The sequence below is a fragment of the Ambystoma mexicanum genome, chromosome 3q (genome assembly GCF_040938575.1).
Source record: "Ambystoma mexicanum isolate Mex_15411 chromosome 3q, UKY_AmexF1_1, whole genome shotgun sequence".
NCBI classification, from domain to species: domain Eukaryota; kingdom Metazoa; phylum Chordata; class Amphibia; order Caudata; family Ambystomatidae; genus Ambystoma; species Ambystoma mexicanum.
In genome coordinates, this window is record NC_090926.1 from 10,895,433 (window position 1) to 10,920,746 (window position 25,314).

At 47.5% G+C, this 25,314-nt stretch overlaps 1 protein-coding gene across 3 annotated transcripts in view; it reads right to left on the reverse strand.

Moving 5' to 3' along the window:
- CACNA1I (calcium voltage-gated channel subunit alpha1 I) overlaps nucleotides 1-25,314 on the reverse strand; it is a 1,993,092-nt gene that overhangs the window by 817,788 nt on the left and 1,149,990 nt on the right. For all 3 annotated transcript variants that reach the window (XM_069652938.1, XM_069652937.1, XM_069652936.1), the window contains exon 5: nucleotides 1,206-1,303. In XM_069652938.1, coding sequence (XP_069509039.1) covers nucleotides 1,206-1,303 — 98 coding nt within the window. The remainder of the gene's footprint in view (nucleotides 1-1,205; nucleotides 1,304-25,314) is intronic.

Sequence of the window (25,314 nt, forward strand, 5' to 3'; positions counted from 1 at the left end):
TGATGTTGTAACTTTCCTGAAGCCCTCCAGTATAAAAGATGGGCACTTTAGGTCTATCAGTACATATACACATTAGGGGGCCCACGCATCTTTTGCCGCACAGGGTCTTACAAATCCTAGCACCGGTCCTGCCTAAAGGTACTCTGTGAGTGCTCATAGACTGGAAACTGGACAAGAGTCATAATGTCCTACAGGGGCTCTCAAATGATTGTGGTCTACAGACCGCAGGCCTAAGTGCAACGCACAAGAAAGCGTCACACATAGGCTGACGCACAGTGCGTCATGCTTCAGTCACGCACGGCACAGACCGCGACCACCAACGGAGCGACATCCTGAAGGTAATTAGATGGCGCAGGCGAATGCCGGGGAGAATGCGAGGGGAAGGGGTTCTGAGCCACACAGCTGCAAGCGGGTGGGGGACCTCCAAAAACGACGAGGAGAGGTGGGGCAATAAAGAGCAGAGAGGAGGGGTCCAGCCTTATCCAGGCAGCCTTCTGCAATATCACGTTTTCTAACGGTCTGCAACCTTTGGCTCACTCCCATAAGCTCTAGCAAGCATAGTCAATGGCGAAGCATCATGGGAGTTGTAGTTCAAAACATCTCGACAGCCTCAGGTTGAAGACCTCTCTTCTAGAGCAATCTTCGATCCTTGATCCCTGTGAAACCAGTGCAGCTCTCGCATGGCGAGAGGAAGGGCAGGCAGGCAAGGGGAGCCCTGTGCTCAACGTACAACCTCTGAGTCAGGCAATGTTGGCTGTTTTGTATGAGAGGGGATATTAGCAACAGAAAATAATTAAAGCAGCTGTAAGCTTGAGCACGTGAGAGGTCCTTTCAGTTTGGGCTGCTTTGTTCTGGTCACTGGGGTTAGCGTGCAGCAGGCTCATGACAAACACATGTACATCTGCTCGACTGGGTGTCAGCTAAGAGTCACAGGAGATGCGTGTTCTATTGGACACAGTTACAGCTGTTGTCCATGGACTCTTCCCTGAGCACACTTCACAGGAACAGAGGCATCGACGACAAACCCGCTGCATATTGACTCCCGGAATTCAGCTTTTGGATATCTAGGCACTTATTCACAGATCATTTCGCAATGAGGTTTTGCCATTATAAAACACTTCTGTGAATTAGGCTCCCAGGAGTTAAGGGGTGCTATGCAAGAGCAGGCAGTAGCCCTCAGCCAGAAGGGAGAAAAGAGTACTTACTGGGCACCCTGTTGATCGCCTTGAGGGGACGCAGGACTCGCACGGTTCGGATCGCTGACAAGTTGATGTTCTGGAGGTCCAAAGAGTATTCCACCATCCTAAAAGGGGCGACATAAGCAGAGGAGACGCAGGGTTAATGAGAGCCAGGTCTATGGGCAGGGATAGAAAAGGAAGGGTTTGGGGGCGGGGCGAGGGAGAGAGATACAGGGAGGTAACAGCGGCCGGAGGCCACGGGGGGCAGCATGATGACCTGGTATGACAGTCAGGCAGGGGGGTTCACGCCTGACCATTACAGGAGGTAAGGCAGAGGGTGTAAACTCCGGCCAAGGCACTCTCCAAGCAACTGTAAGCACCAGCCACCCTAAACTTCCCGAAGTCCAAACAGAAAGACAGATGCTTTTCAAGAGGAGGTGGTTTGACCCCAGATACAGGTAACACTGTAGCCCCAGAAGCTTGAAAAACAACTTCCATGTCCTTATTTGGTGTAAGTAAACATATTAGAACGTGCAGCAGTAAAGCTAGTTAACATAGCAACAGAGTGACCCGTCCATTAACAACATGTGCTACAAAGGTAGTCTGCAACATTAAGGTCCTGAGCCTCCTGCTAGAGAAGCCAAGTAAAGTCGCTGTCCAGGGTGCTGATGCTGTCCTCCTCCATCAGCATTCTTATGGAGAAATCCAACCTGACTCTCAATGCGACTTTACCAGAGCAGCAATGTTACGCTATGTTCTTGGCATTCAGACGACACTCCACTACTGTTTGCATGCTCTTCACACTCTCGGGCACTTCTGAAAGAGTGTGTGGATCGGGTAGTGAGGAGAGGGACGTGCACGGTTGCTTTGCTCTTGTGTTAATGGCTGCAGACCGGAAGTAACTTGAGCCGTGTGCGCAGGGGAATTTCTCGATGTTTTATGTCAAGAGCATTGTGTGGTCTTTGTGTCCAGAAAGGAAACCCTCTTGCAGAAGGTCAAGGAAACCTACATTTTGGGGGATGGGTGGGGCTACTTTAGAAACGGGGTGGGGCAAACTGAGAGGGTCCACCCCCTCTGTTCTACCCCAAGGGTTGTCTGGCGCGAGCCCATATATTCTATCCCCCTTTCCCCACCCGTCCCTCTCCTACCAACCACCAGACCTCCCCACCTCCCACCCGCTACCCGCAAGAATCAGCTCCGCAGTCCAGCATTACATATAAGCGAACACATGCATACACACACACAATTACACATCCACTCACTCGTTTAAACACCCCATTGACTATCCACTGGCTCATTTACATTCACACCCAGCCCCTCATACATCAAACACTCATTCTTACATACATACATTACATACACACTCCTTGCACACACGCATACATACATAATGAGCTAACATGCAGCACCCTTTCACACTGCTAGGTTTAGAAAAGGCTTCCCTCCCCTCTCTGCCTAACAAAAAGCAAGTGTGCACATCAGCCCTCTCCCTTCAGACGGGAAAGAACCCATAACGTTGTGTTATATGTTTGCTTGCATCCGTGGGGAGGGGGCTGATTTGTGCATTCCTTTGTTGTAAGGCAGTGCAGTGATGGAACTCTTTCCTGAAACTAGTAGCTTTAAAGTTTTGCCGCGTTTGTGCAAATAATTGTTTCTGCCCGAACACAGTAACACTTTAAAGCCGACGGTTTTAGGAAAGGCTTCTCTCCCCTCTCGGAGTAACAAAAAGTCCCGCCCCTGAGCTCAAATTTCAGGGTTGGGGGGGCTGAAGCCCAGCCACCTCAATGGCGTTGAGCGCCTGCCCTCTTGGGCCCGTGATGCTAAAATGAATTGGCTAGGGCTGTGCTATGTAAGTTGATTGCACAGGGAAGTGTTCTGTTGTTTGCAGTCTGGTGGGCGGGGATTTAAGAAACGGTGTGTTAGTGGCTCTGTTGGGTTGAATGCAGTGCTGGAAAAGGGAAAGAAAATACTGGGGGAAATGTCCCCTCTTAGGAGGGGCAGGGATGTGGGAAGGAGGGGGCGGGCCGAGGGGCGTGGCCCCTGTCCACGTTGCACAGCACATTATCTCTTGAAAGACCCAATCCTGGCGATTTGCATAAAGTAAAGAGCATTATGGGAACATCATAATTTTTCATGTTAAACATGTCTTATAGTGATTCAGTAAGAGACCCTTTTAAGCAAATTACGGACTCTTCTGTTTTGATTGGTCACAATATTCACCCTAATAAAGGGATGTCTGTAACTTGCATGACATAGATACTAGGTTCGGCAGCTGCAACACTGTTTAAGAGGCTACAGCAGTTTCTGAATGCAGTCTCCAGCGCTGAGTCGTCTGAAAAGCTCTTGGAAGAGCAGCTTTCTTGTGTATGAGCAGACTGCTTTCAGAAGGCTAGGGAGTGCTCCAGTGCCGAGTCGTCTGCAAGCGGGCGAGTTCTGGGGGACGGAGCAGTGCTCTGGCAAGGCATTTTTGCTGTAGTGCCGCTCCATCTTGTTCCGGCCCATTCCCTGTGCTGGGTTTGTGTAATTTGTTTGCATGAGGATGCTGAGTAGTAAGTGGGTAGGGTTCGCATAGAGTGAAATGAGTCATTAAAGAGCAGAGTTTCATTACACACATCGCTTGTTGCAGTATACTGTAAGATACTCAGTGAGGCCCATGTGCAATTAGGGGGGAGTGCTTGGGCGGCACATGCATCGGTGCAGCTGCAAGTCTGGTATTCTGGGGGGCCCCCTGGAGAAAAAGCCTCACTGTCCCGTGAATTTCATTTTGGTGGCAGGTGATGGAGTCGCATTGCCTAGTTGTTTGTCTAGGCTCAAAGGTAGAACATATGCTGTGGACTCCGGCCTGAGTTGCTGGTAAGTGTGGAGTGCAGAGGGGCCTCCTGTTGCTGGGCGGTGTTTTGGTCAGGCATTGAGATGCCAGGTCTTTAGCATTGTCCTGAAGAACAGGTGACCCTAAACTGTGCAGTTTCCCTTTGGCCGAGTGTTCCAGAGTTTGCCTGCTGTGATGGATAAAGCCAACTCCCTGTCACTCTCTCTGGCATAGCACGTCGTCTCGAGAAGTACATCTTTGCTGGGTCTTAATGTCTTTTGCTTGCTATTGGATACTCTTTCCATGGATGAATTTGGGTCCATGGCACTGAATGGGTCTAAGGGCGATGCAGAGTGCTTTGAAATGAATTACACCTGTGAGGCTGGGCGGGGACGTCCATCTTAGGTCAGTACCAACTGGCGGGCAGAGACTTTCAAAATATCAATGCTCTAAGATAGGACTGTGATATCATGGGAAAAAACACCACAAAGCAGCAGAGACAGTGCAGTTATGAGGGCCTTCAGGATCACAATCCAGGGAGGAAAAGGGAGTCTCAAAGGGGGCTGACTTATCGGAGGGTTTAAGAAGAGTCCCTTTCATGGTTAGGAGGCTGGGTTGAGCGTTTTGGGATGTTACGTATCAGCCGAGTTCAGGATAAGATTGAACGAATGATGGCGACACTGAGAATAGCGAGCAACACAGAGTCCTGCGGAAAACAGCACCTGCTCTGCTAGACGGGTACTGGAGGAATTAGTATCCTCCATTTCTAAGTCCTGAAGATGTGCCTTTGGCATGAAACACAGGTAGGCCAATGGCTAAAGACTGCACTGAAAAGGTGTTTTCCATAAAACACAAATGCTCATGTAACATTGTGTCCACATCATGCGAACAAATGTCATTTTTGAAAATTCATATCTTCCAAAAGTGCACTCTGGCCCCTTTTCTTTTCAGACCAGTTATGTATCCCTGCAGACTGGAGGCAACCAATCAGGCAAGGCCTGCAGCATCGCAACCCTAGACTTCAGACATACTTTCTCCGGTCCAGATTCTAAGCTAGCTACTATGCCAAGCCTGCGAGAACGAGTCTTGGAGATCGGCTGAAGAATAGCTTGCTCTAGATGAGCCCCTGCAGCCGACAGAAGCAAGGCGGCAGGTCTTCATGAAGGCCCCTCCAGCTGCCCCTCGATAACATGGTTGAAGATCAAATGTTCAAACTCAGCCAGAGGTGCTGGGGGATGCAGATATAACCAGTTCATATTGAAAAACAGATCCGAGTTGAGTAACTTCTTGCCCAAACCAAGAGTATTATAAAAATATTGCTTCCTTATCGGCCGCAAATATTTGTTATAAATAAAAATGGTGAAATATTAGCAAAGTGTGTAAAAACAAGAACAGCAATAGCCAATCTCTCTCTCTCTCGCTCTCTCTCTCTCTATATATATATATATAAATTTGTGAAAGTGTGTTTGTATTTTCGGGGTTGGCTCCAGTCCCATAACAATTGGTGGGCTGAGGTTTTGGCCCAAGGTCAGCATACCAGTGTGGGGTGTACTGGAAATAGTGAGATTTGACCAACCCCACCCATTCACCCTGCACAGGGGTGGTTCTGTCCCTGTGCTATCAGTATCAGATCACCTGAAAACAGCACGGATATCTCCACTTATAAAAAAGCCTGGGTTATGTCCTTTTGACACACTTAATTACAAGCCCATAACTAACACCCCGTTCTTATTGAAGATCCTAGATCGTGCTGCATATATCCAGGTCTCAGAGTTTCTGAATAATCATAAAGTACTACAACACGAGCAATCTGGTTTTAGACAGGGCCATGATACAGAGAAAGCTTTTATTGGACCTTAAGTCCAATTTGCTGCATACCATGGACAATGGTGGAACATCGCTTCTGATGTTATTAGATCTATCGGCCGCCTTCGACTTGGTTGACCATCAGCTATTGGTCAGCAGGTTGAGAGAGGTAGCCACATTTTCGTATACTGCATCAGCTTGGATTCAATCCTTTCTGAGTAATAGAACACTCAGTGTGTGCGGCGACATTGTGGAAGCCCCACCCCGAGTGTCTTGCTGTTTGGAGTCGCCCAGGGTGCTGGTTTATGACCTTCCCTCTATAATATTTGTACTGCCCCCCCCTTTTTGAGATATTAGACAAAAATCAGGCAGAATTCACTTACTATGCAGATGGCATGCAATGTGTCACGCCGCTGTCAGGAAATCATGAGCAGGACTCTGTAAGATTGAACGAAGTTTTTGACATCATCCAAGCATTGATGGTTGAAAACGGACTTGCATTGAACAAAGAAAAGACAGAACCCATGGTTGCTGGAACCCATAAGAGAATAAAAAAGTTAGGGGAATATTACAAAAATGTCACTTGGCAGGGCACCATATAGAAACTAAAACTAAAGTGAAAACATTAGGCATTGTATTGGATTAGCATCTTAACATGCGAGCGCAAATGAGCCACTTGCTAGCCTCATCTGCATACCATCTAAAATTACTTACACAGATCCGTCCCTTTATTTCAAAAGCAGACTGCAAAATCATAGCTTGATCGATTATTGGATCTAAAATGGATTACTGTGGCAGTCTTCTTTTGGGCATCAACAAGACAGGGTTTGTAAGACTACAGGTCATACAGAAACGCGCAGTCAGAGCCATCACGGTGCTAAGGTGATCTGACCAGTAACCAAAGCAAGAAGAGACTTACATTGGTTACCCATTGAAGATAGGGTACAACTTCAGGCACTTGTTATGACACACAAGTGCATCACATGCATGGGACCAGTATATCTTTCAAGGGACCTGCATGTGAAGTCCAATAGAAGAACGCTCAAATCAAATGGCACACTACAGCTCAAAGAGCCGAGATGCACACGCTCACAGGTTAAACAGAGCGATTTTTATGCAGCAGCCACGAAGGCCTGGAATTCTCTGACAGAAGAAATTAGAAAGATCAATTTAGCTGAAAACTTTAAGAAAAAATTAAAAACCTATCTTTTCAACTAACCTGCTAGCTGCCTCTATGATAACCATGCCCCCAGGTTCCCATAAACTGAGCTCCATGTTTCTATGGTTGATTGTTAGTCCATGTCCCGCCCATATGCCTCCGGGTTCTGAGGAACGTCTTATAAAAATAGGTGATTTCGGAAGATTGCTGAGTTTAATATTTTTCAAAAATAGGAAGTTATGACGCAATAAAACATACTCAAGGCTATAGCAGACCCCCACGTGCATGTCAGCTACAGTCCTGTGAAACACTGGGTGGTACCACTAGTTCAGAATAAAGTACACTGCAGCGGTGGCTCTTAAAACAGTAAAATAAGACATCTGAAAAGGGGATGGTTATTACGCAGAGCCTGTAAACTTCTAAGTGTCCAACAGAGGGCATCAGTAAGCAGTTTCCTGGCACAGGAATAATGGGCTGGGCTAAATGATGCGCAATTAACCTTTTTCCTCCCAGGTTGCAAATTGTGCACTAAAGACTCCATTGCAGGCTTATAATGATAAACACAAATGTACTTTCAATATCAAGAGGGTGGAGAACAAAAGATATGCTCCGGGAGATTACTTTCCTCTCAGCGCTTCTTGTGCAGACCTGAAATTGAATGGACTGCACAAGCAGCTCTTTGAGTCTAAGTGGGGTAACCAATATGTGCGGCAGTAGGCTCAGTCCACTCAGCTCTACACCCACAACACTCTGCTAAGCCACAGACTTTTTTTCGAAAGTCATGTCACCCTATTGCTTGGACTGCCCCTGTTCTGAGGATCCACATATCACTGGGGCAGATTGTGTGCTGTGTAACTCCAGAGCTCTATGTTTCCCACATGCACTCCCTGCTCCAAGCCCTAGGGGTTGCTTGCCACGGCACAACTGTGTCTTGACCTTAGCACATAGTCTTGCCACAATCAGGTGCTTTGGTGACAAAGGAAGAGCACCAGGGTAGAAGGTACTTCTTCAAAGTATGGTCAGTTGGAGAGCCCTGGCCTGAGATTCCTGGACTATGGTGAAGTGGGTGGTCCAGCTCCAGGCCTCGAGGGACGGAAACTTGATGGACTTTCATGATATCCCTCATTAATATTCATGATGAGAAATGTGCATACATTTAGAATCATTGCATGCAAATTTATCTCATGAATATTAATGAGGAGTATCATGAAAATCTGACATGGATCCGGCCCTCGAGGCCTGGAGCTGGACAACCTGTTTCCACCTACTCAATATCCAAATTTTGTTTGTTATTGATCTACCTCGTGTTTTTGATCCTCTCTCCCATCCCCTTCTTTCTTTCATTGCCTGTCTTTGTAATTGTTGTTCACAGGGTAGTAGGGGAGATGTTTTAATCTAAGCACAAAGTCCCGCAAACCTCTGCAGCTTGGTTTGCACCCATTCTCTAGGGAAGAGGGCATCTCTTCAAAGAAGAGTCAGAAGGAAGGCCCTGCCGTATGAGCTGGTGGTGAGGTCAGGAGCTGCAGGAGGTTTTGACGAAACTTAAACCTTGTACTGCATTCTTCACTAGGCTCACTCCACTCCCTCAGCCATAGTGGTTGCTTCTCATGATACAACTGCGCCCTCTGCCTTCAAAACTCAGCAGTCCTGCACCCCCTCCCCCCACTTGGTATGGCCCTTGTCACCAAGGCCCAGCACCTGTTGTAGCAGCATGGATGAATATCTAAGTTTACTGACCGCCTGGGCAGCATCTTGCTTACTCGGCCTACTCTGGGTTCAGCAGTTCAAGCTCCCAGAAGTGGCCCTTCATCTCCTTATGAGGTCACCTCTGAAAGCTAGCCGAGCATTCTCCCCTCAAAGGGGAATCATAACTGCATGGAAAGAGATTGATTGAACAAAACAGAAAAGGACATTGGAGGTTATAACAAAACTAAAGGCCTCAACTAGTGGAAGTTCTAAATAGGATGGAGAAAAGGGAAAGGATCTGGCATGTCGCCAAGAGGCAATAGGCTAAGGGGTTGGAGTAGACTTGGCAGCCTTCAGACGGGTCGTGTCCGATACTAGGCCGGGCCTGGTTTGAGAAGTCTTCCTGTTGGAGTTGGAGCTTAGAGGCTTGATTAGGCATGGTGACAGTTGCAGGGTGTGGATGGCATAGAACTGGCCCATTGGAGGTCTTCATACAATGACCAAAGGTTACCTCCGAGGCTTGGGGCAGCATCACCGGAAATGCTGGTAGGACCCACTGCATGCATTAAGAGGTACTGACCTTGGCAGGTCGCTCTCCTCTTGGCTCATTCACACTAATTTTTCAAAGTGCCCATATTGATACCACACACGTTAAAATGCTGCCAATTTTAATCACTGCACCTATTTTATGCCCATGGACATTTCACACCAAAATGTTTTTCTCTTAAATTATTTATACTTTGAATTGAGCATACTTCTTATCTTGGACTCTACTTCGTCAATAGTTCTCACGGGTGACACCTGTGAGCCACTTTAGACCGGTGACAGGCTGGGCTCAGGTTTGTAGGCTTTTATCCACCTCTACATGCGGTTGGCCTCAATGTCCCCCGATCGCTCTCTGTCTTTTCAATGTAAGCCCATGTGGGCCCGCTTGGGCCACAACGGAACCAGAGCCAAGGCCAGGATAGAAACATCTGCAGCATGGCTGATGCAAACCTTGTGCAGGTCGGATAACTTTTTCCTCAGTAGAATTTGCGTCCATTTTGGCTCCAGAACCCATAGATGCCATAGCAAGTACCACTTTAACATAGCTGTGCATCTGGGAGCTTTTTATGGCTCCATGTCCTTCTCCCACCTCGCTCATTTCACCTAACCATCTTCCTCAGATGCCTTTGATTGCTTGTTTCCTAGGAAGACGTGGTTTTCTGATGATGCCAACTCAGGCATATGTATGGTACCTCGCTGCGCCATAGGGAACCAGGCTGCACCTCACTGAGGAGGTCCAAAAAGGCCGAAACATGTCTGGGGTTGCTTGGTTTTCTGTGCAGAGGGGACCTGGCCTAGCAGTTGAGGCTGGGCTGCTACCGTTGGTGGCGGCAGCTGACTGATTTGCACATGGCTGGACCCCTTTTGCAATGGCGCAGACGGGCTAAAAAATGGTGGTGTGGAAGGTTGCCCAGAGCAATTGCCAGTGGTTCAGATTCATTCGAAACCTTCCACCCATCACTTTTGCGGTCACCATATATATGGTACCACCCCATTATCAGCTGCTCTCTGCAGTTCTCCAGATAAGAGGGGGGCATCTACAAAGTTATTTTCATCTCTAGGTCTTTGGCCATGCCTGCAGAACCGATTTTTGAAATACTTTTTGTATTTTTTGTATTTTGAATTTGTAGCGCACACAGAACGGACCAAACCGTATAATGGCGCTGATGACAAAACATGATTCAGATCAAACTTAGCTAGGCCCAGCAACCGGACAACCAGAGATCTAGAGGAACTCTATTTAAACAGAAACGTTTTTATTGCTCTACAGAATTGGTAGAGTGATTTAAGGGTCCTCAATTCAAGTGGTAAGGAATTCCACAACTTTGGTCCAAAAATAGAAAATCTTCTGTCTCCCAGAGACTTGTACGCTGAGAGAGGGATAGATAGAAGATGGCAATCACTAGAGCACGGCAGTCTTGTGTGCTGATATGAGTGAATCAGGTCCCTCAAATATTGAGGGGCAATGCCATTAACACATTTAAAGATAAGGCAGGCTACCTTAAATCTAATGCGATCATCTAGCAGCAACCAATGTAGATCACGGCGAAATGATGACACACGAACAGTTCTGCTCAACTTAAAAAATATCCTCACTGATGCATTTTGTGCTTTTTGGAGTCTTTGGATTTGTTTAGATGGAATTCCCAACAACTGGCTGTTGCAGTAGCCCAAAGGAACGCTAGTCAACGCACCAACCACAGACGCATGATCTTCTTTGGGAATATAGGGGAGTGCCTGGTGTAGAAGTCTTAACACAAAGTGCACCACCTGTACCTTTGCCCCACCTGTCCTTCACTGCCCAGATCGTCTTGCCGCACATACCAAGTTCTTTACCTTGGATACAAAGTTTAAACTCTTTCCCAGGAGAGTTGGGATGGCCAATTTCTTGGCTACAGTTAGTAGATGTGTTGGTCCAAACAAAATAAGTTTGTTCTTTGCTGCATTAAGTTGTAGTTAGTTTTGGACATCCAACCATTTATTTCATCCAAACAATGTTCCAATCTACCAAATATTTCCACAAAATTAAGCACCCTAATGAAAATCTGTGTATTGTACACATAGGAGTGAAAATCAAACCCATGGCATCTTAGAATCTCCAGAAGGGGCCGAATGTGCACATTGAACAATAATGATGAGAGCGAAGATCCCTGTGGGACTCCACAGTTCAACCTGATCGCATCTGAAATAAATTCACCTAGTCTCACCAATTATAGACGGTTATTCAAAAATGACCTAAACCAGCCTATTGCATGATCAGCGACTTTTCTTACTTCTTGCAGCAGCACAAGGAGGAAATGATGATTTACTGTTTCAAAGGCCGTGGACAAATCCAACATCACCATAGAGAAAGTTCACCCTAGTCCGCGGCCTTTAGCAAATCATCCTGAACAGCTAGAAGAGCAGTCCCAGTTCCAAACCCTGGTCTAAAACCTGATTGGAACTTTCTATTCACTTTTCATGATCTCCAACCAGTTTGCGTACATTTGTACTTCTCTGCTGCCCTCAACATCTTCTATTACTTTATCTATGTTTCCCCTTCCTCTCGAACTTTATCACTTGTTAAATTCACATAACTGGACATTGAAAGGAAAGTGTGCTTTGGGCAGTATCAGATGGCATCATGCGGCTCATGGGGCCACTGCCCATATCTTTCCATGTCTCTCTGCGGCATCCTATATCGCCTGCCATTCTACCTCGATGGTAAGACTAGTGCATACTGAAGTGGTGGAGTAGGCACTAGATTGGTCTAGGTTATTTTGACAGACAGGATCTTGTGTGTTTTATTACCACCCTTCCTCTTCGATGCCTTCGCCCTCACCTGTGGAGTACCCCAGGGGTCTGCACTGGCTCACATTCTCCATAACATTTGCATCTGCCCCATGGTTCTAATCCCCTGCTCTTATGGGTTCGATTTTTACAACTATGCCTATAATACTTAACTCCTGCTCAGTATGCAGAGAAATCGAAGACCTCAGTCTGGCAATCTGAAACTCTCTTTTCACGTTGATGACTGGATGACCACCAATCAGCTTAAATCGAGTCTTACTAACACAGGGATTGTTGTCTTTAGATCTAACCAACATGTCTGGGCCCTGAATTTCAGGCCTTTGAAGCAACAGCCACGGAAACTGTGAGGACCCTGGTCTCTCTCTTCGGCAGAAGGATGTCACTGTATCTACAAACTGCGAAGGTGGTTCTGTGCAGCGACCTCCATTTGAGCACTCGGAGACGTCTATTTTATCGCAGGATTTCAGAATGGATGACTATCACACTGGCGTCGGTCAATTCGCAGCTTGACTATGGAAAACTACGTAAATGGGGAATATTCGAGGCTTTCAAAGACACACTACAGCGCCTTCAAGTTGTTCAATCAGCAGAGGTAAAAACATAACTCTTAAAATGTCTAGCAACATCTCCACAAGTGCAGCCTGGGATACTCTGCATTGCCTTCCTCTTAGAAAGATCATTCTGCTCACGTGTTTAAATGTATCCACACATTTGTTTGCAGGACTGCACACTCCTTCGTCTCAGAAACATTCAAAATATGCATTGCAGCTCGAGCTTTGCGTTCCTCTGGCAGGTACTAGTTAGTGGTACCCAAGGGTCGCAAACCGTTGGCCCTCTAGATGCTGTGAACTACAAATCCCATCAGCCTTAGCCAGTGTAGTCAATGACGAGGGACCAGGGGAGTTGTGGTCCAAAACGGCTAGTGAGCCACAGGTTGCAGACCCCAGATTCTATCGCACTAGAACAGGAAGCTATTCACTGCCCTACCTGGGACCCAGACTTGGAACAGACTCCCCTTGGACCTTAAATGCAGATCAGACCAGCTACTCCTTACCAAAAACCAAACACATTCCTGTATTTGACTTTCATGCAATTTCTGTTGAGTAACTACTTAAGCACCATGATTATTCCACTAGGTGACATCTGTGTGATATACATGCCGAAACTTTTAAACTTTAAGTTACATATAAACAAAGATCGCATAATCTCCTGTGTCACCCTTGCATTGTCTGCAACCCCTGCCTTTACAGCTGATGCCATTCGGTAGGTTTCCTTAGGCTGGACTTGTTTTCCTCCCACAGTAAATGCAAGCCTTCAAGTACCAGGATGCAAAGTGGTGGGAGGCTGTATCCCCGAGTTGCTTGAGCATCTTGAAACTGACATCTCTACAAACTCTTCTCGGGGGTATATGTGTGATAGAGTCACTAGCTAGTAGTCAGGCAACCATTGTCATTGTGCATGATGTAAATACGACTTGCAGTCCAACAAAAAAATAAAGTCATGGATATGGACTGGATGAGGAGTATTGTTTTGTCATTTTAACCTATTTTTGCTTCATTAACTCGGGGAGCTATTCATTTCGATCGAAAAGCTGAGGCCTAAGTGATTTTCTCGAGACAAAAAATGGACAATGAAAAAATACAGAATTTAAAATTAAATATATATGGGGGTGGGGTAAGGGGTTAAAACGGGTTTGAAGGGGGTTGGGTGGGATTAAAAACATAGGCAAACGGGAGGCTTGGGGGCGGCACCCCATCCCCCAAATAAGAAAATGCAGTAAGTGCAACGTTTTTCGTATTTATGAAAGTAGAATCTGAGTGTTTTGCATTCTGATAACTGTGGCACTGTTTACTGGGTCTCTTTTTGCTCCCTCCGACCCTAGATCCCTTCACAAGGCGTGCCGTTCACAGGTGTGTGTTACTTGTTCTCCTCCTGTGCCTTCCTTTGTATATCCCACCCCTCCCCCTCTGCAATCCCGAGCTGTGTGCCACAGGACTATGCATCCCTCTCTTTCTTCCCTCAGGCCCTTCTCCTCCATCCTGCCTCCTTTGAACCCTCTATGGTGCTCGCTGTTTCTCCTGTCTTCTCCAACTGCTACTCTGTCTCCTATCCTAGCCCTCTAAGTCTGGAAGGAAGAAGCTCAAGATGAACATCCTGGTTTCCAACCCTGGCCTCCCTATCACTGATACCTACATCAGTGCTTCCTCCAGACAGTCCCTTACTGACATCCTCTTTGTCCTTTCCTCTTCAGGCCTATGCACCCCTCATATAGTCTTTGCTCTCTCCCCTTTTTCCTCCCCTCCAATTAATGGTGGCAAAAGGCCCTTCTTGCCCCCTTGCACTCCTCCAAGCCCATCATTAATGTCTAACTGAATGGGACCGTCTTTATCCAGGGCCCTCAGCCGAATCTCCTCCTTTTCGATAGGCATTTTCCACATCTTATCTCCATCCTACCTTTGCCAGCTACTCCTATCTATATCCCTCTGGCTCCTCTATCACCTCCCTATTCTGCCACCCCGCTGGCACCCGCCTCATCCTCTCTGTCTACTCTGCCATCTCTTTCTTCCTCCTCTACCCACTCTAGAGCCCTTCTACCACCTCTGCAGGGGTACCTCATGCTTGTACCCCTCCATAGAAGTCTTTCAAATGTGGCAGTCTACTCCATGTCGCTACTCTCATCCCTCACTCTGCTGTCAAACACTCCTCTGACATCTGCCAACTCCTCAAAGAAATTGATCTGGATGTCTTCAGCCTCACCAAGACATGGTACTTGGCCAGCTCTGTCAAATGTTTTGACACTCTACTCCCTGATGGCTGAACGATCCACTCCAAACCCAGAACTAACAGTCCAGTTGGTGGAGTCTTGCCTCTACCTCTTAACTCCTTCTCCTCTGAGATCTCAACATCCACCTGGATGCTTCTAACCCCTCCTCAGGGCTCTTTCTCAAGCTCTGCGACTCTCTCTATCTTACCCTCTGGCCCCACACACTCTGCCTCGCACACCCTGGATGTTCTCATGTCTTCTGACATCCCCCTCTCTAACCCTCTCACCACTCCTCTCTCTTGGACTGACCACTTTCTTCTCTCCTCCCACCTGACACTCTCTGTACCCCAGGTGAAGCTGACCCCGCCACTGCCACCCACCTTCTCAGTCATCCAGCCCATGAAGCGTGTGTCAGTGGAGGTCTTCGCTGCCACCATTTCTCCTCCTCCTGTGCCTGCGTCTGAATCACATTCTGCCACAGCCCTCTCTATCCTGCATCTCTCTATCTCTAACACTCTTGATGCCCTTGCCCCTGTCATGATGATCCATTTGAAGCCCACCTCCAAGTGCAACTCTTGGTATGACTGCAACATCGCTACCCTTAAATGCAAGTGTAGGGTAGCTGAGAGCAAGTGGAGGGCATCAGGTGCATCCCCTGGCAGACTGGCCTGCTGCCTGCCCCAAAGGCAATACAGACTCTTTGTCCTGTACAAGAAGAGAGCCTACATCTCTGCGGCCTCTAACAGCATGGCTGAACTCTTTAAAATCTGCAAGGAGCTGGCCGTCCTGATGCAGTCTCCACCTCTCCTGTTCCCTCCCAGGCCCTTTGCATGGCACTGGCTTCTCACTTCACCACTAAAACTCAGGACAGCCCGTCCTCGGTATACAGTCTTTATAACGAAAGAAAATAATGAAAACAATAACAGAAATAGATGTGGGGGTGGGGAAAAGGGTTAAATCTTGTAATTAAGTGGCTGGGGTGGGTTTTTAGCTGGGGAGACGGAAGTTTGGGGGCCCCACCAAAACATTTTTAAAAACGTTTGTTATCTGTTGTCGTTATTTTTGTTTCATTATATTTGCATGCATTATTAATTAATTTGTTAATAAGACATGTAACCCCTGTCCTCTCTCTCCTCTTCCTCTCCCTCTACCTATCTTGGCCCTGCTCTGGCCCCCTCTCCCGCTCTTCCTCCTTTCTTCTCTTTCCCGTGTTCACTCCTGATGATGCTTCTAGACCAGTCTGATCTATGAAAGTGTTGTCCAATAGGTACTCCCCTGCTCCTCCCGAACCATCACGGACCACATTGACACCCTCGCTCCAGCCTTAGCTGATTTCTGCAATCACTCTGTTGCCACTGTAATGTTATGCTCTGCTCTTCTAAAGTACTCCCCTGTGCACTCCCTCCTTAAGAAGCCTTCTGCCGACCCTTCCTCTCCAGCAAACTATCACCCGATCTCTATCACGCCTTTCCTGAAAAGCTGATCTGGGCTTTTTTTATTTTTTAATAATGAAAATGAATGATGGAAGACCAAACACACATTTATTCTGCTTCCCTCACAAAACGCATAGTCACATGTATTCCGGGAAGACACATCCTACAAGAGCTGTCTTCCCTTTCATATTCAGCTGGAATTTGACAGCCCCGGGTACATCAAAGCATTCCAAGAAGGGGGAAAGCACACCTTCGTCCAGCCATGAGTAGCCTAATTTAAATATCAAAGGCTCCATGTATCTGCATTTCTGTCTGCTGGTGGAGTGCATACTAAGGAGATAATTGAGGCATGCCTGACGGTGCTTGGTTTGCTGAAAAAGACAACAGCAGGGCAGGACTAACACCCCTTTAGTATGCAATGTGTCAACTTGAAGCCAGTTTCCAACCCTCTGTATGTAAAATGCATTTCTGGATCCACTATTTACCGTGCAGAGCTGACCTCATTCAGAGGGGAGAGGTATGTGATTTGGAGGAGACTGAAGTCTACTCCTGGCACACTTCAAGAGAAGCCTGTGCTTTAATCAAGAGTCACAGAGGGCTCAGTTAAACAGAGAGACACTTTGATCTACAACAGTCAGGAAGATGGGTGGGATTTAGGTATATGTTGTCACCCATTACCTTTTCCTGTCGCAGAGCACTCTGGTCTTGACCTCATGCATAAAAGAAGATTGTTGGTGGGGACACAGGATTGGTTTATTAAGGTAGGCTTAGCCTGCACCAATCAATGTGTTGCATTTGGCTTTAAAAGAGGGCTGAAGCCCTCACTTGACAGATCATTTGAAGACTTTGAAAGGAGTAAGTAGAAGGACTCATTTGGACCTGAGCTGAAGGTACAGTCTACCTTACATCTTCCACCAGTGAAGGAAGGCCAGGAGTTCCAAAAGGGAAGCCAGATCCCTCCCCTAAACATCTCCCAGGGAACAGAGGGAGATACTGGACTCCAAGGATCCGTCCAGCAGCTCCAGAACTGGTAACCGAGCAGCACACAGCATGCCCTGCTAGGTTCTGCCAGCAAGCTACCTAGTTGGGAAGTGCCTAATAAGACTCTGGAAAAAGGACAAGGGCATTGCCTGCAAGCACTCTCCTGAGCTTTGGGCTGTCCACCTTGAAAGGCCACAAGCCCTGCGAAGAAGCTAGGAGTGCCACACAAGCATCATATACACACAGCTGTCTCCTGCCACTAACGCTGTCTCAATGGCTGCAAAGCGCCCTGGGACCACCTCGATGCTGTCGAGCACCAAGAACTTCTTCAGCACCAGGTACATTGTGGTTCTGCCCCCCTGGTCCTTCTACAAAGGCCCCGAGAGACAGTTACGATCCTTTGTCCCCTTGTTGCTAGAACCAAAGAACCTTGTACTGTAAGACTGATTAGTTTACCAATTACCCTCCTGTCAGTATCCAGAGTGCTTCCCTTTCCTTCATGAAACTGTCTGTCCTCTGTGTTCCTTTACAGGGTGAGTTATAATTGTAGTGTGCTAGAACTGTCTGTTGTAGTAATAATAAAGTAGATATTTCTATACAACCTTGATGGGACAGTCCCTTTTATCATTGGGTAATAATTGTATTTTCGCTGTGTTGCAACTAACCAGTGATCCACGACCTTGCGGAGATAAGCCTGCCATTCTGTCCACGTTACCAAAAATTGGAGAAGGAGGGCTTATAATTCACTTGTATTATAATCTGTTCGGATTCCCTTCTGGTGTACTAGAGGTGTGGGGTTGATTGATGGTTTAGAAACCAATTTTCGTCCCTATCCCACTGGTGCTCCGGAAGTTGATTGATCACACAACCATGCCATCCTCATCAATCGTCTCCATGACAACCTGTGCATCACAGATCAGGCCTTAGCCTGGTTGACCTCCTTCCACTCCGATCGACCCTCCCAGGTCTAACTGGGGTCCTTTCTCTCCACCACCTCTCTCTCCTCCTGTGGTGTTCTCCAGGGCTCAAAACCCTCACCCTGGCTCTTCAACCTTTACTTGGCGCCTCTGGCCCACATCATCTCTACATTCTCTCCTAACTTTCAGTGTTATGCAGATGATACTCAGCTCTCCTTCTCTGCTGCCTCCTCTCCTCTCTCAGTCATTCCTGACTGTCTATCCGCGATTCAGGTATGGTGCTCCTCCAACGATCTCTGCCTTAATGCCAGTAAGACCGAGATCATTCTCATTGGGACCCCTGCTCCTGCTTTCCCCCTTTCACTCTGGCCGCCATGCTTGAGTTCTGTACCTGAACCTTCCTGCGAGGCAAAAAACCTTGGTTTCATCTTTGACTCCACCCTCTCCTTCTCCCCTCACATCACTGATGTCTCTGCAAAGTCCTACTACCAGCTGCACCTCCTCAGAGGTATTCTTCCCTTTCTCACTTTAATCAGAAGCTCACTGTCTCCAGAGCCCAGGCTCTCGCTAGGCTGGACTACTGCAACAGCCTCTTTCTAAATCTTCCTGGCTCTACTCTTCGCCCTCTGCAACTAATCCAGAACAGGACTGCAAGACTTGTCCTTGGCCTCAGGGCCGGGGATTGAATCTCTCCAGCCCAGAAATCTCTCCACTGGCACCCGGTGGCTGCAAGGATCAAGTTCAAGACCCTCTGACTCCCTCTGGAACAGCCTCCCTGCCTCTCTCAAACTTGCGCAGGACCACCTCAGGTTCCGGAAGCAACTCAGGGCATTCCTTTTCGCTTCTGTTTTCTCTCTCTCTTTCACCCCTGCTGATGTTCTTCTCTACTGTGCTAACTGGTTACCTGCCCACCCTCTGAACCATATGGCGACCAGGCTCCATCACGACCTGTAGCCCCATGCACTGCCTCTGGGCCTACCGTGCAATATGGACTGTATAGGCAAACCTACAGTCCCCCGCCTCCTTGCACTTACTTAGAGCCGGCCACCCGGGTAAAGGAGCTTTGCTTATTGCACTCTCCCTTTCCCTCCCCCTGGCACTTCTCATCTCTCTTCCCCTTGCACGATCTCAATGCACAAGGCCTATTAAGATTGTTTGTTTTGAACCCCTTTGTCTTCCCTTTCCCTGTCGCGCCTAGAAAAACGTGTGTACATGCGTGTTATAAATGACTTATCATATCATATCATATTTGACACATATTGCGAAAGCATTTGAAATTGAAACGTATGCCACTTATGTTTATCTTTACGGCCTTGAAATCGTCATGACAACTGCCAGATTCGGAACCACATGTCATTTCATGTCACTCTGACACATTTATTTACGCGATCATACACCAGTGATAAAAATAGAGCAGCAGGGGCAGTTGCGAGGACCCGGCTCTACCTTTAACAGGCTACACGGGGTCCAGGCATCTGCATCCTCCAGCACGTCATCACAATAAGAGCACTCAAGCACGCTCACCATATCCGTTTACCCCTCAGGTCAACCGTATGGAGCACCCCTGAGCACACCAAAAAGTACTCTGCGATATTTGGAGACATATCTAAAATTTGGTGTAAAATAAAAATGATGCTGATACTGAAGAACACATTGGGCCTCATTACACGGTAGGCGGTGAGCCATGGCGCTATTAGCGCCATGGCTCATGCCGGTAAAATACCGGCACCGCCTTGGCGGAAAGGGGATTTACCGCCCCATCCCAAGGTTGGAGGGGCGGTAAATCCCCCTTCCACCATTGCCCTTCCCCATTCCCATTTCTGCCCCATAGGGCTCTATGGGACTGGGGAAGGCGCTAATTACGGCACCGCAATTTTGCGGTGCCGTAATTAGCTCCGAGGTCCCTTAGCGGGTTGGTATTTAACGCCTGCAAAAAGCAGGCGTTAAAACTCCAACCCGCTAAGGGACCTCGTAGTAAGGCGGCAGGGATTTACCGGTACCGGTATTTTACCGGTGCCGGTAAATCCCTACCGCCTACCGTGTAATGAGGCCCATTGACATGACAAGCAAAGCACACTGTAAACCTTGCATCACTTCTATCATGCAGCGACATCATCATGAGAATCATTGCATAACACGGACGCCCTGCACTGAGTCATGCATATTTAAAGATGCAAAGCACATCTTTACACCGAAATCAGAATCAGGCTCTGAATCAAATTCCTATTGGTCGACTCTGATGAAAAACAGACATGTCCCCACACTTTAGCTGGCACTTCTGGCAGGCTGCACTGCAGCCACATTCACCTGGCAGGTTGCCCTGCAGACGCATGCACCTGGCAGGCTACACTGCAGCCACATTCACCTGGCAGGTTGCATCGCAGCCACACTCACCTGGCAGGCTGTACTACAGCCACATTTACCTGGCAGTATGTACTGCAACCACTCTCACCTGGCAGGTTACACTGCCGCTAGACTCACCTGTATGCTGTACTGGCGCTACACTCACCTGTATGCTGCACTGCCGTCACACTCACCTGGAAGGCTGCACTGCAGCCACATCCACCTGGCAGGCTACACTGCAGCCACATTCACCTGGCAGGTTGCATCGCAGCCACACTCACCTGGCAGGCTGTACTACAGCCACATTCACCTGGCAGTATGTACTGCAACCACTCTCACCTGGCAGGTTACACTGCCGCTACACTCACCTGTATGCTGTAGTGGCGCTACACTCACCTGTATGCTGCACTGCCGTCACACTCACCTGGAAGGCTGCACTGCAGCCACATTCACCTGGCAGGTTGCATCGCAGCCACACTCACCTGGCAGGCTGTACTACAGCCACATTCGCCTGACAGGTTGCCCTACAGCCACATTCATCTGGCAGGCCTCACTGCCGCCACACTCACCGGCATGCTGCACTACCGTCACACTCACCTGGCAGGCTGACGCATGCCACTCACTGGGGTTTAGCTCACGCATCTTTGGGGCGTGCGGGAAGCTGAGTAACTTTTCTTCCACATGTGATTAATGTTATATTTGCTACTGATCAGCTACAACACGCCCCTCGTCCCAGCACTTGTCCAGAGCCTCTTAAAAGGGGATTGCACCCTCGAATCAGGAAGCAGCAGAATGTGTGCACAGGATACTTTCCCGGTTAGGGCTCATTGTCCCCGTGGGGAACATGCGGCCACTCACTTTATTTAGGATAAAGACAGGAATCAGTTGTCTCTGTAAAGTCTTAATTCACAGTCACACACATTCGGAAATACTGGGGAGGTGGTGCACACAGTAAAAAAAAAATCACAGGCAAAGTCACTATTGTTGCCTTTTCGGAAGGTAGACCTTCAGCTATGTTTAACAGGACACTTTTTTTCATATATTACAATGTTCTGATCTTACAACTTTTCTTTACAAAATAAAAGCACGTTGCTGCTAGCCCTTCTACTTTCTATGGAAAAGAAGAGCAATGGGACAGGCTCAGTGCTGTGAGTCTGTGCTGTGCGCTGGGATGCTGGGATTCTGGGATTCTGGGATTCTGGGATGCTGGGATGCTGGGGTGCTGGGATGCTGGGATGCTGGGATTCTGGGATGCTCGGATGCTGGTGTGCTGGGGTGCTGGGGTGCTGGGATGCTGGGATGCTGAGATGCTGGGATGCTGGGGTGCTGGGATGCTGGGATGCTGGGGCGCTGGGATGCTGGGATGCTGGGGCGCTGGGGCGCTGGGATGCTGGGATGCTGGGATGCTGGGGTGCTGGGATGCTGGGATGCTGGGATTCTGGGATGCTGGGATGCTGGGATTCTGGGATGCTGGGATGCTGGGATTCTGGGATGCTGGGGTGCTGGTGTGCTGGGGTGCTGGGATGCTGGGATGCTGAGATGCTGGGATGCTGGGGTGCTGGGATGCTGGGGTGCTGGGATGCTGGGGCGCTGGGATGCTGGGATGCTGGGATGCTGGGGTGCTGGGATGCTGGGATGCTGAGATGCTGGGGTGCTGGGATGCTGGGATGCTGGGGCACTGAGGTGCGGGGGCGCATAGAAGTCAAATGGCTGATGCAGCACTCGGTTGAGACGCTATGACACCAGGAGCTGCTTGATAGCTGCAAGTTGGCCATTACTTTTCAGGCATCATATGTTAATGGAAGGAGACGGCTGTTTTAAATCACTTACATTTGACATGAATCTAGGTAAGGATTAAGTGAATGGGGAAATTAAACCATTCGCTTGCAGGAAACAGTTTATGCAAGCAGAAATGATTGTAAGCCCATGGGCAGCCAAAACAACAAGGGTGGAGATAGCACTGCCTGCTTAGAAATGCCCAATTACAACAAATCAATATAATGTGACAAGTGATTGACATAACAGAGGCCTAGAGATGGCACACATGATACTCCCGATGGGGTTCGACTGTCATGACATCCAGCCACTAGAATCCCCACGCTCATCTTCGAGAGCCTTGCGGCCCCGGCCCTACTCACCTACCAACTCTTTGCGACCTACTCTTGGAGAGTCTTTGTGGTCCTCTTAGCTGGAACATTCCCAAAATTCTTTCCGTCCATCGGCTAAATACTTGCTGATAGGTCCTTTAGCACCGTCATCCAGACGCTCAGGAGATACACTGGAAATTACATTTAAGAACTCGGATTCTGATGAATGCTCAATTACGCTTAACAACACATCTCTCAAAGCAAGGGCTCAGGAAAATGGTTCTACGATGGCCGGCTGAATCATGAGCCAGTCTAAAGATTAGCTTAGATTGTGAGAAATGTGTCGAGCTTTAATACAGTATTCTTTGAAAAAGTCCTCGCCCATTTCTACAAATAAACCAGCTCAAAGAAATAGTCTATGAAGGAGCTTGCTAAGGCCTACTTATCAACATCTATTGGAATCAGGCTGTTCTATCTACAGATAATTTTTTAGAACTTCTGGCATCCTCCATCGACCTCTGGACTCTTCTTTTTCACACAGACTTTACCATTGTGGGTGGTGACCTAAATTGTCGACGTATAGACAAAACAACGGTTCTTCTACAGTGGGATCTCAGAATCTAATGAGAGGCGAGACCTTCCGAATGGTGGAACGTGATGATAAGCCATGACTTGCATATCCTAAATGGCCAAATGACGGGTGATCAACCGATTAAATCAGCATGGATCTTGATCTAGCATACTAAACTATATCTTCGTTTCCAGGCATAGTATTGTAGCGCTGAAAATAATCGAGAAAAACACCAGTGATTGCTCTTTACTAAAATGTACATGGAGTGGTGAGATCAGTCGCCCAATGGAAGCTTACAGAGTACAACTGGAGCCTTCCTCCAGAACAAATTGACTCTGTATGAGTGAGCGTGATATACTTCGGTTTTCCAAAAAAGCTATTGATATGCTGCTGAATGATGAGGGAATAAACTATGTTCCTCTCCTACAGGAATTTAAACAGCCCTAGAAAACAGCACTCTCACTGGAAACAACGCATAAACATGCTCCTAATAAAAGAATTGCTTTCGAGAAGAAACTCCTCAATAGAGACATCAAACAGATGGCTAAGGAATGTGAGTCTCATTAGTTAATTCAAATAAGAAAACAGAATCAGCGTTTTAAGAATTGGCTGTCGCTATATAAAGCAGAGTTGATCCAATTGGATGCTGAACAGATGCTCAATGTTCTCATTAATAAAGACGCCAGATCAATTCGGTGATTACTAAATGGACGCCAATTCAGAGGTTGAGACCCCCTACTCCATGCAGTCTCTGAAAAAGATTGGATTGACTTTTACGAACACCTACTGAAACCAAAAGACAGCTCCCTCCAAGTGCCAGCAGAGAAACTAGGTTGGGCTGGGCATTCCACCTTGATTGTCTTGACGTGAAACTTCTAATTAGAAAAGCTAATCAATCGAGAGCCCCGGGACCAGATGGGATTTCAAAATCAATGATAAAAGAAGCTCCAGAGTCTTAGATTCCTTTTATACAGACATTGTTTAATCAAATCTTGAAGCAGGGTACGATTCTGGATTCTTGGCACTCTGCCATAATAGTACCAATCTACAAGCATGGACCAATATCCGACCCGTCTAACTATCGCCCAATAGCGCCCTTGGATTCAATGGGCAAGCTGTTTGCCGTTTTCCTTTTAAAATACCTCCAACGCTGAACAAAATAATCTAACCAAGAAGACCCTAGACAGACATAATTTGTAAAAGGGGTCGGCACAGAACTAAACCTCTTTATGATCAACTCACTAAAAGCCATGGCCTATAATGAGAAAGTAAAAATCTATGCAGCATTCATAGACATTAAAAATGCTTTTGACAGTGTTAACCGGCAACTCCTCTGGGCAAAGATTAAGGCTATTAAATCCCTCTATGATCATACTAATGTCAGGATCCATCTCGGGATGCATGGCAGATTATTCTGTGCAATTGGTACATCTGGGGGCCTGAAACAGGGCTGCCCGCTGGCTCCTAGCCTATTTGGCCTGTTCCTTTCAGATCTTAAAGAAGTATGGGCAAAAGCAAGGCTACACTCTCCTAAGCTTCCAACGAACCAGTGACAAATCTACTCTATGCAGATGACGTTGTGCTGTTTGACTTCTCCCCACCTTGGTCTGCAAAGGAGTACAAACGCCATGGATGACTAATTAATGGAAAATGCTTGATATGAACCCAGCAAAGACTACTATTATGATTTCGGGTGATTGTAGCCATGGCCCTAGAAGGACACCAAAGTGGTTCATCAGAACAAGTCCTCTAACAAGGGTTTATCAAGTTACATACCTTGGCTAACTAATTAATGACAGCACAATTGACCTTCCACGCCAGAAGGGTTTGCTAACCAAAACAAAATCCTCTGATCAGTCAAGGGAGATTGCTGCACAGAAAAATTGGGACATTTTCCTTGGAGCCCATCTGGATCTTCTTTGAGGCAATAGTCATGCCCGCTCTTACTTATGGAGCAGAGGGCTTCCCCCTCACCTCTTGGTAACCATGGCCCATCTTGGCCCATCTTGGAAGGAGTCTTTTGGTGGAAAATCCTCAAACTTCCTAATCTAATCCCGATGACTTTTGGGTTTAATTTCAGTAAATGCAAAGGTGACCTGGAATACTCTTTCACTTTTCAGAAAATGCAGATTACCCAACATGCCGAAACCCTACCAAATACTAGAAAGAGCGCTGAAATCCAAGAAAAACACCTTTTTGTTGGAGTGGGAAAACTACTGTCAAACTTTGCTTGACCATTTGGTC